At 36.5% G+C, this 14,726-nt stretch overlaps 1 protein-coding gene across 1 annotated transcript; it reads left to right on the plus strand.

The window, feature by feature from the left end:
* The first annotated feature begins 472 nt into the window (after positions 1-472).
* On the plus strand, positions 473-12,573 carry LOC131051264 (autophagy-related protein 18a). The gene is made up of 4 exons (XM_057985698.2): positions 473-1,369; positions 11,291-11,561; positions 11,720-11,846; positions 11,965-12,573. Exons 1-4 carry the CDS (start codon positions 644-646, stop codon positions 12,062-12,064), a joined length of 1,224 nt encoding a protein of 407 aa, XP_057841681.2. The 5' UTR covers positions 473-643; the 3' UTR covers positions 12,065-12,573.
* The last annotated feature ends 2,153 nt before the right edge of the window (positions 12,574-14,726 follow it).

The raw sequence follows: 14,726 nt of genomic DNA on the forward strand, positions 1-14,726 counted from the left end.
CCCGAGCGAATTTGGCAAATGGATACCCCTTAGTCCTTGGCTCTCAATCGAAGAGATTTCATCCTATAGGCTCGTGGCCCCATATTAGAAAGTAAAAACTACTTTGTGAAGGCATTTCATCCTATAGGCTCGTGCCCTCGTATCAGATGGTAAAAACTACTTTGTGAAGGCTCTTGCTAGGGCAAAGAGGTTTCAACCTATAGGCTCGTGCCCCTGTATTGAGTGGCGAAACTAATTTGTGAAGGCCCTTGCTAGATTGGCATGCTTCGTACCCTTACTAGACTATCATACCCCATATTGAGTGGCAAAACTAATTTATGAAAGCCCTTGCTAGATTGGTGTGCTTTGTACCCTTACTAGACTACGGTGCCTGCAAATCTTGAATTCCATTAAAAAATAAAATAAAATTCTTACTAATAAACAATCTACATTATTTTAAACCACAATAATTTCCTCACTTTTAGGCAGAATTTGCATTAAGGAAGACCTAGGTCAAGAACAAAGGGTAAATGTAGAGGTTAGACTGTACAAATTTTGCACTGCATACAAACCAAATTCACGGAGCAACTATTGGTCCTCCTGTGGGTTACAGGGCCTCCATTGTTTAAATAATAGGGCATTGGCTCATGGGTTTTAATCCACCATGGCTGTGGTAAGTAAGAACACTAACAGGGTTCACGCATCTTCTCAACCTCCAAAGCCAATGACGACGGAAACAAAGGGCAGCAGCCGAAAAGTGTTGTTTGTGGGATTCAATCAGGATTACGGGTGCGTGGCTTGCGGCACAGATGGAGGATTCCGAGTCTACAGCTGTGAGCCCTTCAAGGAGACCTTTCGGCGGGAGTTCAGCAATGGGGGCGGCATAGGAATCGTTGAGATGCTCTTCCGCTGCAACATCTTGGCCATCGTGGGCGGGGGTTCGTTCCCGCGCTACCCGTCGAACAAGGTAATGATATGGGACGACCACCAGGGGCGCTGCATCGGCGAGCTCTCCTTTAGGGCGCAGGTTAGGGCCGTGCGTCTCCGTCGCGACAAGATCGCGGTGGCTCTTGAGCACAAGATTTATGTCTACAACTTGGCCGATTTGACGCTCGTTCTTCAAATCGATACGATGCCCAACGCAAAGGGCCTCCTCGCTATCTCCACTTCCTCCCCCAATACTGTGCTCGCTTGCCCGGGCCTCCACCGCGGGCAGGTGCGCCTCGAACACTTGCCTCTTGGGGTTCGGAAGGCACTGTTCATTTCTGCCCATGACTCCCACCTCGCCTGCCTCGCTCTTTCCCCTGACGGGCTCCGCTTGGCCACTTCCAGCAACAAGGGTACTCTCGTCAGGATTTTTAACACTCTGGATGGCACCCGTTTGCAAGAGGTGCGTTTCCCAATTCTTTTGTTCCTGCATTTTTTATAGTTATGCTTAAACATTACCTAGTTTGGGAATTTTGAAAAAAATTTGAATCTTGCAAGAGGTGCGAATAGTACTTATTTAATTCCAGCACTTTTGCATAGCTTTACTTAAGCTTCACACAGTTTGGGAATTCTAAATTTTGTTGAGGCTTGTAATAGGTGCGCTTCCTACTTGTTCCATTTTAACATTTTAGCATAGCTCTACTGAGAAGATCATCTTGTTTGCCAATTTTTAGAATTATTGAAGCTTGCAAGAGGCTTGTTTCCTACTTATTTCTTAAGTAATTTTTTATAATTCTACTTAAACATTACCTGATCTGACAAAAAAAATTTAATTTTTTTGAAGCTTATAAAAGTTTGGTTTCTTATTTATTTTATTCCATCAATTTTACGGAGGGCCTCTTAAACATCACCAAGTTTAGCAATTTTAAGAACTTTTGAAGCTTGCAAGAGATACGTTTCTGACTTATTCCATTGCAACACTTTTCATAGCTCTACTTGAACATCATGAAGTTTAACAATTATTAATATTTTTAGAATTTTTTAAGTTTGCAAGAAGCTCATTTTCTACACGTTCCATTCAGACACCTTTGCATAGCTCTACTTAAACATCACCCAGTTTGATAATTTTTTAAGCTTGCTATAGGTGCATTTCCTATTTATTCCATTCCAGTACTTTTGCATGGCTCTGCTTAAACATCAATTTGACAATTTTTGTACAACTCTAGTTAAAATTAAACCCCAATTGACAATTTTTTAGAATTTTTGAAGTGGTAAAATGAATATGATTTGAACTTGGACCTCTTACTGCAAGAGAACAGCTCTACCACTCACTTTTTGAAAATTGATAGAATTTCTGAATTTCACAAGAGATGTATTTGCGCCTTTTTCATTCTAGCTCTTTTGCATACTTAAACATCACCCAGTTCGGCAATTATTAATTTTTTATAGAATTTTCTGAATTTGCAAGAGGTGTGTTTCTTATATATTCCATATCATCATGTTTGCACGGTTCTACAGAAACATCACCCAGTTTGGCAATGTTTAGAATTTTTGAAGCAGTGCAAGATTTGCATTTCCTACTTGTTTCATTATGGCAATAATTTGAATTTTTGCACAATAGGTTTGTTTCCTACATATTCTATTCCAACACTTTTGTATAGATCTACTTAAACATCACCCAGTTTGGTAATGTTTAGAAATTTTGCACGTTTTATAGTTTTACTCAAACATCACTCTTTGACAATTTTTGTGTAGCGCTATTTAAGCATCACCCTATTTGGTAATTTTTAGAATTTTTGAACTGGTAAAATAAATGTGATTTGAACTTAGACCTGTTGCTTCAAGACAATAGCTCTGCCATTCCCATTGTCACATCTCATGAACCCCCTTAAGCAGCAGGAACAGAGGAGCTTGAGTTCTGATTGTCATTATTCCTTTCTTGAATAGGATATTGTTCATTATTGTGTTTAACCTTTTTAAATTCAGGATCAGCAGCCCAAGAATAAGTGGATTTTATGTTATTCTTTAGAGGTAATGGACCACAAACAGCAGCAAACTTCTTCATTTCATCAGGATCAGCATCATATGGCAAACCTACCTGTGAAGAAACCAAATAAAGGCTTCCCTAGGGAGGCCAGCAAGATCTCTTTTTTCTCTTTGGAAAATATCTTTGTTTCTAGCAGTCTGTAAAGGCCATAAAATCTAATTAGAAAAGAGCTGCCAGAGATTAGACAACTGTTTAGAATTCCTAGAATCAATGGAGCTAAAAAGAATTTTGAACCAGCTAATAGACTTTTTAAAAACCATAGTGATCCAAACTGACAGAAAAACAATCCAAACAAGGTTAGTAAAGTGATGATTAATAAAAGATGACTAACGGAGTCCACAGAAGTAGAAACACATACCAAACAAGACAGAGGTAGCATGTTCGTCCTAACCTGGCAAAGTGCTGCAATACACATACCTTCCTAAATGATACAAGATTCGTTCTTATACATGATTGGAAAATAGGACCCAAGGTTCAAAATAAGACACGACTTTTTAAATTTGAAACCTTTATATTATTTTATATTTTTATAAATTTTATTTAATACAATATTTATATATTTATATTGTATAATATATATCAGTTTTTAAAAATTATATTTTTAAATAATAGGTAAGATTTTGGGTGGAAAAATGGGAACATGACAATGATGGAGTCACCACATCCTTTATGGTTTGACTTCTCAGTGCTGGAAATTCAATGCAGTATCTTATTTAACCTCGATCGTAAGGCTAGTTGATCTCATTAGTTTTTTTTTTACACAGTCAAACTCTTAGATCTGGGAATTAAAAAATTGCTCAATTTTTTTTTTCAAAATACTTGTTACAATGCTTTAAACCCTAGTTTGCTGCCCCAGAAAAACCTAGCCGTGGGTTTAATCTTCTAAAAAATGGCTTGAAAAATCTTCAAACCTTGGTCACAGGTTCTGTCAGCTCTAACTGCATTGCTAAACTACCTGGAAACCCTTGCTGGTTTCAGAAAATAATTAGTTGATGCCCTTGCAAAAAACAGCCATCAACTGATGGCCATGATTTTTCCAGTTGAACTATCTTGCAAATTTTACTAAAACATCTTGCGGGATTTCTGTAAAAACGCTTTTGCAAATTTCTTAATGAAGATCATCTATGATTCAGCTCAAAACGGATTGTGATTTTTCAAAAAACAAAAACCTGTGAATCCTTAACAAAAGAACTTGCTATTTTTCACCTTTTTTTCCACTGCAATTTTTACACAAAAAGAAAATCCTATTGACTCCCTCATAAAATCTCACACGATTTAATTAAATAAAATTTGTGTTTTAAAATAAAATCTCCTTCGAGTTCTTTAAATAATAACCTTGATTTTTTTCTCCAAGCTGTGTAATTTTATCCTTTCCTTTCTAGCTCTGATACCATGAAGAAAATTTTCAAACCTTGGTGACTAATTTTTTAATGTTAGAAAACATTGATTCAATCTCGGAATAATTGAAACTTTAAAATGTGGAAGCCTATAGAAATAATTACGCCTTCAGATAAATTTTGGTTCCTTTGTAAAACTTTCAAAGTAGCCTTCACAGCTAATGTTACTCACAATTGCAAGAAAATTCACTGTATTCAGTATGTTACAATCTTTCTCTCTTGCTCCTATCCTTATACCAATTTAGCTAAAGATCTAATTTTTTTAAAATCGGCTTTACTTACAAAAAAGAAGATGCGTCTAAATCACTAATGCATATCTACGCTTTATTAGACTTATTAAGTAAAAGACTCACTTTAATCTCTAAAAGTGAAATGCAAAATAGAATAACTTGAAACGCATGCACCCTTTCAACATGTTAACACTGAACCTGTGCAGAAGTTCCCGTCTGATTTAAAAACTCAATATAACCTAGAGCCAAGAGCACAGCCACTTCATTGGCTCGAAGAGGAAGATATCAACTTGAGCCAAAAAATGTGTTCTAATATAAGCATGATCCTTTTGTAAGTGTAGCGCATCCCTAGATGATTGAGTTTCATCAAGTGGAAATTTTTATGTTGAAGCTGTGAAGTCCAAAATTATTTAGGCTTATAGCATACTATTGAATATACATCTTTATCTATTTGATCGTTGATGTCTGAAGTTATGCATGACAATCATTTTTGTTGCCCAATAATAGGCATCGTTATCATGAAACCTAGCTTGTTATCGTGTTCTGTGTTTTTGCAAACAATCTGTTTAATCTTTATTTGCATATAGGCTAGAGTGGGACAATTATCCCAAATTCCCAATAATTTAGCGGGATTAGAAGTTTAGAGTGAAATATTGAAAGGGATAGAATTTTTTTTGAGATTAATATCAGGTGTCAAGAATTACAATGGAAAGAAGCTTCCATAGTGGCCAGATTATGGAACCTTAAGCCATGAGCACAGTCATTGATTGACTTGAGCAAAAATATGTGCACTAATATAGAAATGATCCTTTTGTAAATGTAGAGTATCCTAGATGAAGGAATGTTGTGGAGCTTGACTGAGCTTCATAAGGGCAAATTTTTATGCTGAAGCTGCAAATTCTGCATAAATCTAGAGTCCAAAATCATTTTTCCTTATAGCTTACAAATGTCATCCTTATCTATTTGATTTACTGATGTCTGGAATTATGGAGGACAATCATTTCGGGTGCATATAATAAGCATCCTTGTCATGGAACCTAGCCTGTCATGTTGTTCCACTCTATGCAAAGCAATCTGTCTATTTGCATATAGGGTATAATGGGTCCTAGCATATAATTGCTACAAAAGTTTATTGGGATGAGTAGTTTGGATTGAGATATTGGAATTTATTTTCGAGACTAATTGTTTAAGGTGTCAAGAATGATAGAATCACAATGGAAAGAAGCTTTGCTAGTTTCTAGACTATGGAAACTAGAGCGAAGAGCACAGCCATTCCTTTTGGCTCGGAGAGTAAGATATGAACTTGAAAAATAAAGAAGATTTGCACTACTATAGGAATGATCCTTTTGTGAATGTAGCACATCCTAGATAAAGGAATATTGTGGATCTTGACTGAACTTCTTTAAGTGTATTTTTTTACATTGAAGCTGCAGAGCGTGCATTATCTTGAAGTCCAATCCATTTTAGCGTATAGCAGATAATATACATCCTTATCCATATTGACGTCTGAACTCTGAAGTTATGGAGGACAATCATTTTTATTGCCATATAATAGGCAACCTAATTTGTCATCTTGTTCCATGTTTTTCCAAGCAATCTATTTATTTTGCATGTAGGCTAGAATGGGTGCTAGCATACGATTGCCACAATAATTTAGTGGGATGGGTAGTTTGGAGTGAGATTAGAAAGGGATATAATTTATATTTGGGAGAGGGACATGGTAGTACATGATTAGTTGGCAGGGGTGGGAAGGTCAGGATCACTTGAAGCTAGATTGCTTTCAATTTGAGGATGAATGGGTTAGGGTAATGGAAATGGATTAAAAGTAGAATTACATTTGAGTGTTTTGATTTCCTTTTGGTGTAATGCTACCTTATTTTTAAAGATCCATGTTTTCTAGGCTGAATATTTTCAACCATGAATTGTAACTGTACCAACCTCTGGAGATTGCTGAGGTGCCTCAATTTTGTAGATGGGACTTATCTTGGGAATTAATTTTCAAGTGAAATTATTTTATGAAAATCAGATCAAACGTGGGGGTTCATTGTGAGTATGCACACACATTGTGGTTGTGGCTTTGCAATGAGGCAGAGTTTACTTTTTTATTAACTATATGCAAGTTTTGAAATGTCAAAGACTTCTTTCTTTTATATCTGTGTAACACAGGAAGACAAAAAATAGCTTTATAGAATTGTGTGCAATGCAACTGCACTTAACATGGGATATTTGTTGATTAAGTTTACAATTTTTATTCATTTGCCTGAGAAATTTAGGGAATTACTTGAGAGTAAACAAAATTCCAGCAGACATCCTTCACTTATAGTGAGTGCAAGTTATTGCCATCACATCACTAAGATAGGAGTAGTTTGCCTATGTTTAATGCGGGTTGCTGTATCGATGCAGATGCAAGATGTTAGATTCATGCCTTAAGTGTCTTGAACCTCAAGGTTAGGAATCAATTTTGGTTTGTTCTAAATGGTAGAGCTCTTCCCTCATGTCTATGGATTTCTTGTTATCAAAGATAATGAAAGCTGTCGATCTCGCAATCTAGCAGTACAAGGGCAGCAAATGTTAAGCAAATGATCCTAGATGACGTTTGGTGGGATCATGTTGAGTATCTCAGTTTCATTGAGCTCATATTGAGCATGATCTGTTATACCGACATGGATAGGCCTTGTTTGAGTGAGGTCTATGATAGCATCAACTCAATGATTGAGAAGATGAAAGTCATCATAAATGCAAAAGAGCAAGATCTTGAAGAAAAATTCTTCAAAGAACTAAACTGAGTCATTGTAGAGAGATGGAACAAAATGACCACTCCATTGCATGTTCTTGTCTTTGCATTGAGTCCCAAATATTATAGTTCTCAGCTCCTTTTTGTTGCCACAAGATTTGTTTCACGTAGAGATTTAGAAGTTGCTTAAGGGTACAAGGCAGCCCTTCGCAGACTCTTTGCTGATCATGACATGCAAGATGCAGTGAGGGCCGAGTTCATGGGTTTTGCATGCTCCAATGACTGGTCTTGATGCTCTTTGGCAGAAGTATATGGTTACTGGCATTATACTGGAACATCACAAAAAGTTGTGAATTAGTCATTTATCGCTCAACAGCAATGCAATAGTAAATATAGGAGGGCAGGATGGTACATAAGTGTGAACTGTAAGGAAGTATATTTGTTGATTAAGTTTACAATTTTTATTCATTTGCCTGACAAATTTAGGGAATTACTTGAGAATCCACAAAATTCCAGCAGACATCCTTCACTTATAGTGAGTGCAAGTTATTGCCATCACATCACTAGGATAGGAGTAGTTTGCCTATGTTTAATGCGGGTTGCTGTATCGATGCAGATGCAAGATGTTAGATTCATGCCTTAAGTGTCTTGAACCTCAAGGTTAGGAATCAATTTTGGTTTGTTCTAAATAGTAGAGCTCTTCCCTCGTGTCTATGGATTTCTTGTTATCAAAGATAATGAAAGCTGTCCATCTCGCAATCTAGCAGTACAAGGGCAGCAAATGTTAAGCAAATGATCCTAGATTACGTTTGGTGGAATCATGTTGAGTATCTCAGTTTCATTGAGCTCATATTGAGCATGATCTGTTATACCGACATGGATAGGCCTTGTTTGGGTGAGGTCTATGATAGCATCAACTCAATGATTGAGAAGATGAAAGTCATCATAAATGCAAAAGAGCAAGATCTTGAAGAAAAATTCTTCAAAGAACTAAACTGAGTCATTGTAGAGAGATGGAACAAAATGACCACTCCATTGCATGTTGTTGTCTTTGCATTGAGTCCCAAATATTATAGTTCTCAGATCCTTTTTGTTGCCACAAGAGTTGTTCCATGTAGAGATTTAGAAGTTGCTTAAGGGTACCAGGCAGCCCTTCGCAGACCCTTTGCTGATCATGACATGCAAGATGCAGTGAGGGCCGAGTTCATGGGTTTTGCATGCTCCAATGACTGCTCTCGATGCTCTTTGGCAGAAGTATATGGTTACTGGCATTATACTGGAATATCACAAAAAGTCGTGAATTAATCATGTATCGCTCAACAGCAATGCAATAGTAAATATAGGAGGGCAGGATGGTACATAAGTGTGAACTGTAAGGAAGTATATTTGTTGATTAAGTTTACAATTTTTATTCATTTGCCTGACAAATTTAGGGAATTACTTGAGAATCCACAAAATTCCAGCAGACATCCTTCACTTATAGTGAGTGCAAGTTATTGCCATCACATCACTAGGATAGGAGTAGTTTGCCTATGTTTAATGCGGGTTGCTGTATCGATGCAGATGCAAGATGTTAGATTCATGCCTTAAGTGTCTTGAACCTCAAGGTTAGGAATCAATTTTGGTTTGTTCTAAATAGTAGAGCTCTTCCCTCATGTCTATGGATTTCTTGTTATCAAAGATAATGAAAGCTGTCCATCTCGTAATCTAGCAGTACAAGGGCAGCAAATGTTAAGCAAATGATCCTAGATGACGTTTGGTGGGATCATGTTGAGTATCTCAGTTTCATTGAGCTCATATTGAGCATGATCTGTTATACCGACATGGATAGGCCTTGTTTGGGTGAGGTCTATGATAGCATCAACTCAATGATTGAGAAGATGAAAGTCATCATAAATGCAAAAGAGCAAGATCTTGAAGAAAAATTCTTCAAGAACTAAACTGAGTCATTGTAGAGAGATGGAACAAAATGACCACTCCATTGCATGTTCTTGTCTTTGCATTGAGTCCCAAATATTATAGTTCTCAGCTCCTTTTTGTTGCCACAAGAGTTGTTCCATGTAGAGATTTAGAAGTTGCTTAAGGGTACAAGGCAGCCCTTCGCAGACCCTTTGCTGATCATGACATGCAAGATGCAGTGAGGGCCGAGTTCATGGGTTTTGCATGCTCCAATGACTGCTCTCGATGCTCTTTGGCAGAAGTATATGGTTACTGGCATTATACTGGAACATCACAAAAAGTCGTGAATTAGTCATGTATCGCTCAACAGCAATGCAATAGTAAATATAGGAGGGCAGGATGGTACATAAGTGTGAACTGGAAGTATATTTGTTGATTAAGTTTACAATTTTTATTCATTTGCCTGACAAATTTAGGGAATTACTTGAGAATCCACAAAATTCCAGCAGACGTCCTTCACTTATAGTGAGTGCAAGTTATTGCCATCACATCACTAGGATAGGAGTAGTTTGCCTATGTTTAATGCGGGTTGCTGTATCGATGCAGATGCAAGATGTTAGATTCATGCCTTAAGTTTCTTGAACCTCAAGGTTAGGAATCAATTTTGGTTTGTTCTAAATAGTAGAGCTCTTCCCTCATGTCTATGGGTTTCTTGTTATCAAAGATAATGAAAGCTGTCCATCTCGCAATCTAGCAGTACAAGGGCAGCAAATGTTAAGCAAATGATCCTAGATGACGTTTGGTGGGATCATGTTGAGTATCTCAGTTTCATTGAGCTCATATTGAGCATGATCTGTTATACTGACATGGATAGGCCTTGTTTGGGTGAGGTCTATGATAGCATCAACTCAATGATTGAGAAGATGAAAGTCATCATAAATGCAAAAGAGCAAGATCTTGAAGAAAAATTCTTCAAAGAACTAAACTGAGTCATTGTAGAGAGATGGAACAAAATGACCACTCCATTGCATGTTCTCGTCTTTGCATTGAGTCCCAAATATTATAGTTCTCAGCTCCTTTTTGTTGCCACAAGAGTTGTTCCATGTAGAGATTTAGAAGTTGCTTAAGGGTACAAGGCAGCCCTTCGCAGACTCTTTGCTGATCATGACATGCAAGATGCAGTGAGGGCTGAGTTCATGGGTTTTGCATGCTCCAATGACTGGTCTTGATGCTCTTTGGCAGAAGTATATGGTTACTGGCATTATACTGGAACATCACAAAAAGTCATGAATTAGTCATGTATTGCTCAACAGCAATGCAATAGTAAATATAGGAGGGCAGGATGGTACATAAGTGTGAACTGTAAGGAAGTATATTTTGATTGTGGCAAGATGATAATTCATAATGGATAGAAAACAATGGCATCTGGCATTGAAGTTAGCACAGAAGTACGCTAATGGGATTTTCTCCATGTGTTGTTTTTGATAAGTGAAAAAAACTCTACATGGAGAAAATTCATTGCAGAGTTATTATGGAGCATTTGGAGCAGAAAGCAGTTGGAAAGAAGGCTGCTCTTTTCAAATGGGAATTGCTGCAGCAGCAGCATTAAAAATATAGGTTGTGACCTTAAATTAGTTGAAGGAAAAAGTCCATACATGTGGCTTTGACCTTCATATATTGGCTAGACCTTTCGATGAATAGGCTGCTTGCTTCTGTTGCATTAAGTTACTCTTTTAAAACTGCAAAGTTTTCTCCCAAGGAGTGCCTCCACCAATTTCTTTTAATTTTGTTGGCTTATTTAGCCATGAATTTGGTCTACACATGTTAAGGCTTTCTTATTGTACTAGGGGCGTAATTATCTATTTTTAATATGGCTTCTTCTATCATGGTTATGCTCTAAGTGTACATTACGCTTCAATTGAAATTGACTTCTGGGATGTGAAATGGATGTTTGGACTGATGTTTTAATGCACAATCAATTATGAATGTGATAATTCTCTTAAGAAAGATCTGCAGCATTTGTGTCTTCATTTTTTGGTTTATGCCAGTAGTAGCATTTGACTGGAAGTTTCTGCAGTTGAGACGGGGAGCAGATAGAGCGCAAATATATAGTCTGGCATTTTCTTCTAATGCTCAGTGGCTTGCACTTTCAAGTGACAAAGGGACAGTACATGTGTTTGGGCTCCGAGCATTTATGCCCCAAGACAACAATGTAGATGTTGCTAGTTTGGCATCTAACCAATCCCCAAAGGATGATGTTGGTGATGGCAATAACAGTGGTGTGTCAGATGCAGATTCTGCTGCTATTCTTGCATCTAACCCCAGTTCAAGTCTCTCTTTTATGAAAGGTAAAATGAGGTTTTCTTTACCTATTATAATTATATGATTTGTTGAAAAGTTTTCTTAAACTTTGTTGTTGTATTTTGTACTTACACAATTATTATCAGATTTTTTCAAAAGCTCTGAAATGTGCTAATTCTTGTCCCATTGGTTGCACCAAACCTAGGTGTTCTTCCCAGTTACTTCAGTTCGGAATGGTCATTTGCTCAATTCCACTTGCCAGAGGAAATGCAGGCAATTGTTGCATTTGGGGCTCAGAGGAATACTGTCTTAATTGTAGGTACAGATGGAAGGTATGCTGATATGATCATCTGCAATAGAAAACCCTTTTTAAGTTTGCTTAGATTCTTCTTGTCCCACATATAGTGCAGTAGATTACAAATGACTGACTTCAATGTGTTATTAATGCAGCTTTTACAAATGTGGTTTTGATCCCATGCATGGGGGGGAGATGATCCAACAAGAATTCACAAAGTTTGTTAGACCTTACGAAGATGAGCCTAACTTATAGTGCTTCTACAGGCTATATCTTTTGGCAGAAGGTATCTGAACTTTGAATGGAACTGTGCTAGAGTGTTCAGCAAAAGGTCTATGAACACAACTGGGAACAGATCTCTTAGAGCGCTCTTGTAAATATGTATTTTGGATGTGGAGTGGAGTAATTCGGAAACTGCATGCATGGGGATTTTGTCTATATGTGGCTTGTGACATCATATTCTACCTTTACTGGTGTTTCTGTTTAATTTCAGCATTGTATTCAGTATGGGGATGATTTGATCTTGTCGCTGGAGAGAGCAGATAAAGAAACCTTTATTTTGGCTCTCTTTGTGCCCTGGAACCATCAATCTGGTTACAAAGTTTGAACTGTCATTCATTGCCTTATAGTAAGCCATAAATCTTGACAATTGTTGATTCCGTTTCGTCATTTTTTTGTAAATATATTGTATTTATAAATGTGTATACATTTACATATCTTGGATGTTGAATTAGGTAGTTCAGAGACTGCACACATTGGGACTTTGTCGATGTGTTTTGTGACATCCTACAGTTACTAGTTTTTTCTGTTAAATTCCAGCATTATATTCGGGCCATTACATCTTTAATTTCCTTTCCCTGGCTTAGTTTGTGGATTCATATCTTAATTCCGGCTACAAGTTTGGACTATTGTTCATATCATAATTTCAGTTATAAATAGTATAAATGTTCATATTTTGACATTTGAGAGCTCCAAACTGAAATTCGAGTTTGGGGTCTTTGTAGGTTAACTTTCCAGAGTTTTGCCTTGCTATCTTGTTCTCTTTGTGCCACTGAATTGCCAATTAAGATTTGATATGCTCTCTGTTATACATAACCAGATAACTATAATAAAATGTGATTTCCTTGCATCAGACTTTGGTAGGATCTCACGTAAACTAATATTTTGGCTGCTACTTTATATAAAATTAGTATATGCATATTTTGCACATTAGGTAGCTCCAGAACTTCAGGGAAATAAGCTATTCAATCCTCATAGATGCAACTCCCCATAGTGTTGCATTGTCCGACTCCCTGAACATCGAGTTCAGTGCGAATTCGTTGCTGTATGGCATATGTAAATGAGATCAAGGTAGATGATATTTGTCGGGAGTTTTGCTGATCTAAACTTATTATCAAAATCATATTCACATTTTGGCAGCCGAACAAGCGAATTATTTGGTTTCAAGTTGGCTATGGTGCTGGGGTGTTGTAAGGATTGTCAGGACAGAATGATGTAATTATTGTTGTTAAAAAAATACAAAATTATGTTTCTTATTTATAGGCAGTGAAGAACAGTTTAATTGCTTTAGTGATTAAAGAGGAAGACCACTGAATCTTGACGTGTTAATTTGTAAAGATTAACATTTACATTCCCCATTTTAATTTGAAGGGGTTATGGCTAACCCAAGCGTTCTTTATAACTAACTTATCTTCTCCAAATGCATTAGTAAAAACATCTTTTGGCTGTTCTGCAGTCTCCAAATGCATTAGTAAGAACATCTTTTGGCTGTTCTGCAGTTGGACAATATTTGAGTTGTACGTCGCCAAATGATGTTGAATTAAATGCAACTTTCTATTGATGTGTTTGGTTTGATTGTGAAAGATTAAATTTTGGCTATTTTGATTGTCAACCAAGAGAGTTACTAATGAAACTTAACCTTTTTTGCAATTTATCAATAATTCTTATGAGGCATAATAATGTTTTTCAACCTGCCTTAGAAGCTGCCATATCCTTTACATTTTTAGAGGACAAAGCTGGCACTATGTCTTGGATTTTCAATAAATGACGATATACCTTGAATGCGTTAGGAAACCTAAAAGTAGATTTTCCATTTGCCAAGTCATCTGCTTAATCGGAATTTGAATAATCAACTTGTTGATTGGAGTATTTGAATCTATAGTTTTGATATTGAAAAATTATTACCTTTGCTAACATATGATTTTCTCTAGGTTGTTGCATGAATTGAGAGGATTCTAGCAACAAAAGAAATGTCCAGTCGTGTAAGTTAATCTTCCAACAAGTAGTTGTGTTTTGTTGCATCAACAAATGTTGCAAAATCATCTAATGGTAGTTTCACACTTTGTTCCGCAGGAGTACTAAGTGGTTTGCATTCAATCATGTCAAATTTCAATTTTTTTTTGGTTAGATGATGAAGATATACTTAGATTTATAAAGGAAAGCCAACTGGTAAAATAGTAGTTAGTTTTGGCACCTCAATATCCAAATTATGATGAAGGTATCCCAAATCAGTCATTTCAAACCCTTGCATCTATTATTATTTTGCAGTTGTAATATACTTTTCATTATTACTAGTTAGAAATATATACCCCACATAAACAATTGTGCATACAACTATGTTATTAACCTTTTTTTTGAAAAAAGAGTTGTATCATTAAGTTCAAAATTTGATTTCAAGAGGCACTTGGTGTGTTTTTGTACAAGGTTTAGGGGCCTCGTTTTAAACCATACGATGATTTTATAAGTTTACATGCATGTTTTATTATTATTATTATTATTATTATTACTGATTAGATATCTTTTTAGTAGAGACAAGCTATTTCTTTGAGATCACCATTTAACAATGTAGTTTTCATATCCATTGATGAAATTTCCATCCATTATATGTTCAAGGAGTCAACAAAGCATGGATGGTAGT

This window comes from Cryptomeria japonica, chromosome 9, assembly GCF_030272615.1.
Source record: "Cryptomeria japonica chromosome 9, Sugi_1.0, whole genome shotgun sequence".
In the NCBI taxonomy this organism is placed as follows: Eukaryota; Viridiplantae; Streptophyta; class Pinopsida; order Cupressales; family Cupressaceae; genus Cryptomeria; species Cryptomeria japonica.

What these genes read in the sequence shown, in the direction of transcription:
- LOC131051264 (XM_057985698.2), top strand. Translation starts at nt 644, where the DNA reads ATGGCTGTGGTAAGTAAGAACACTAACAGGGTTCACGCATCTTCTCAA. An exon ending in AAGTCTCTCTTTTATGAAAG is followed by an intron (nt 11,562 to 11,719) that starts GTAAAATGAGGT and finishes CACCAAACCTAG; the next exon opens with GTGTTCTTCCCAGTTACTTC. An exon ending in ATTGTAGGTACAGATGGAAG is followed by an intron (nt 11,847 to 11,964) that starts GTATGCTGATAT and finishes TTATTAATGCAG; the next exon opens with CTTTTACAAATGTGGTTTTG.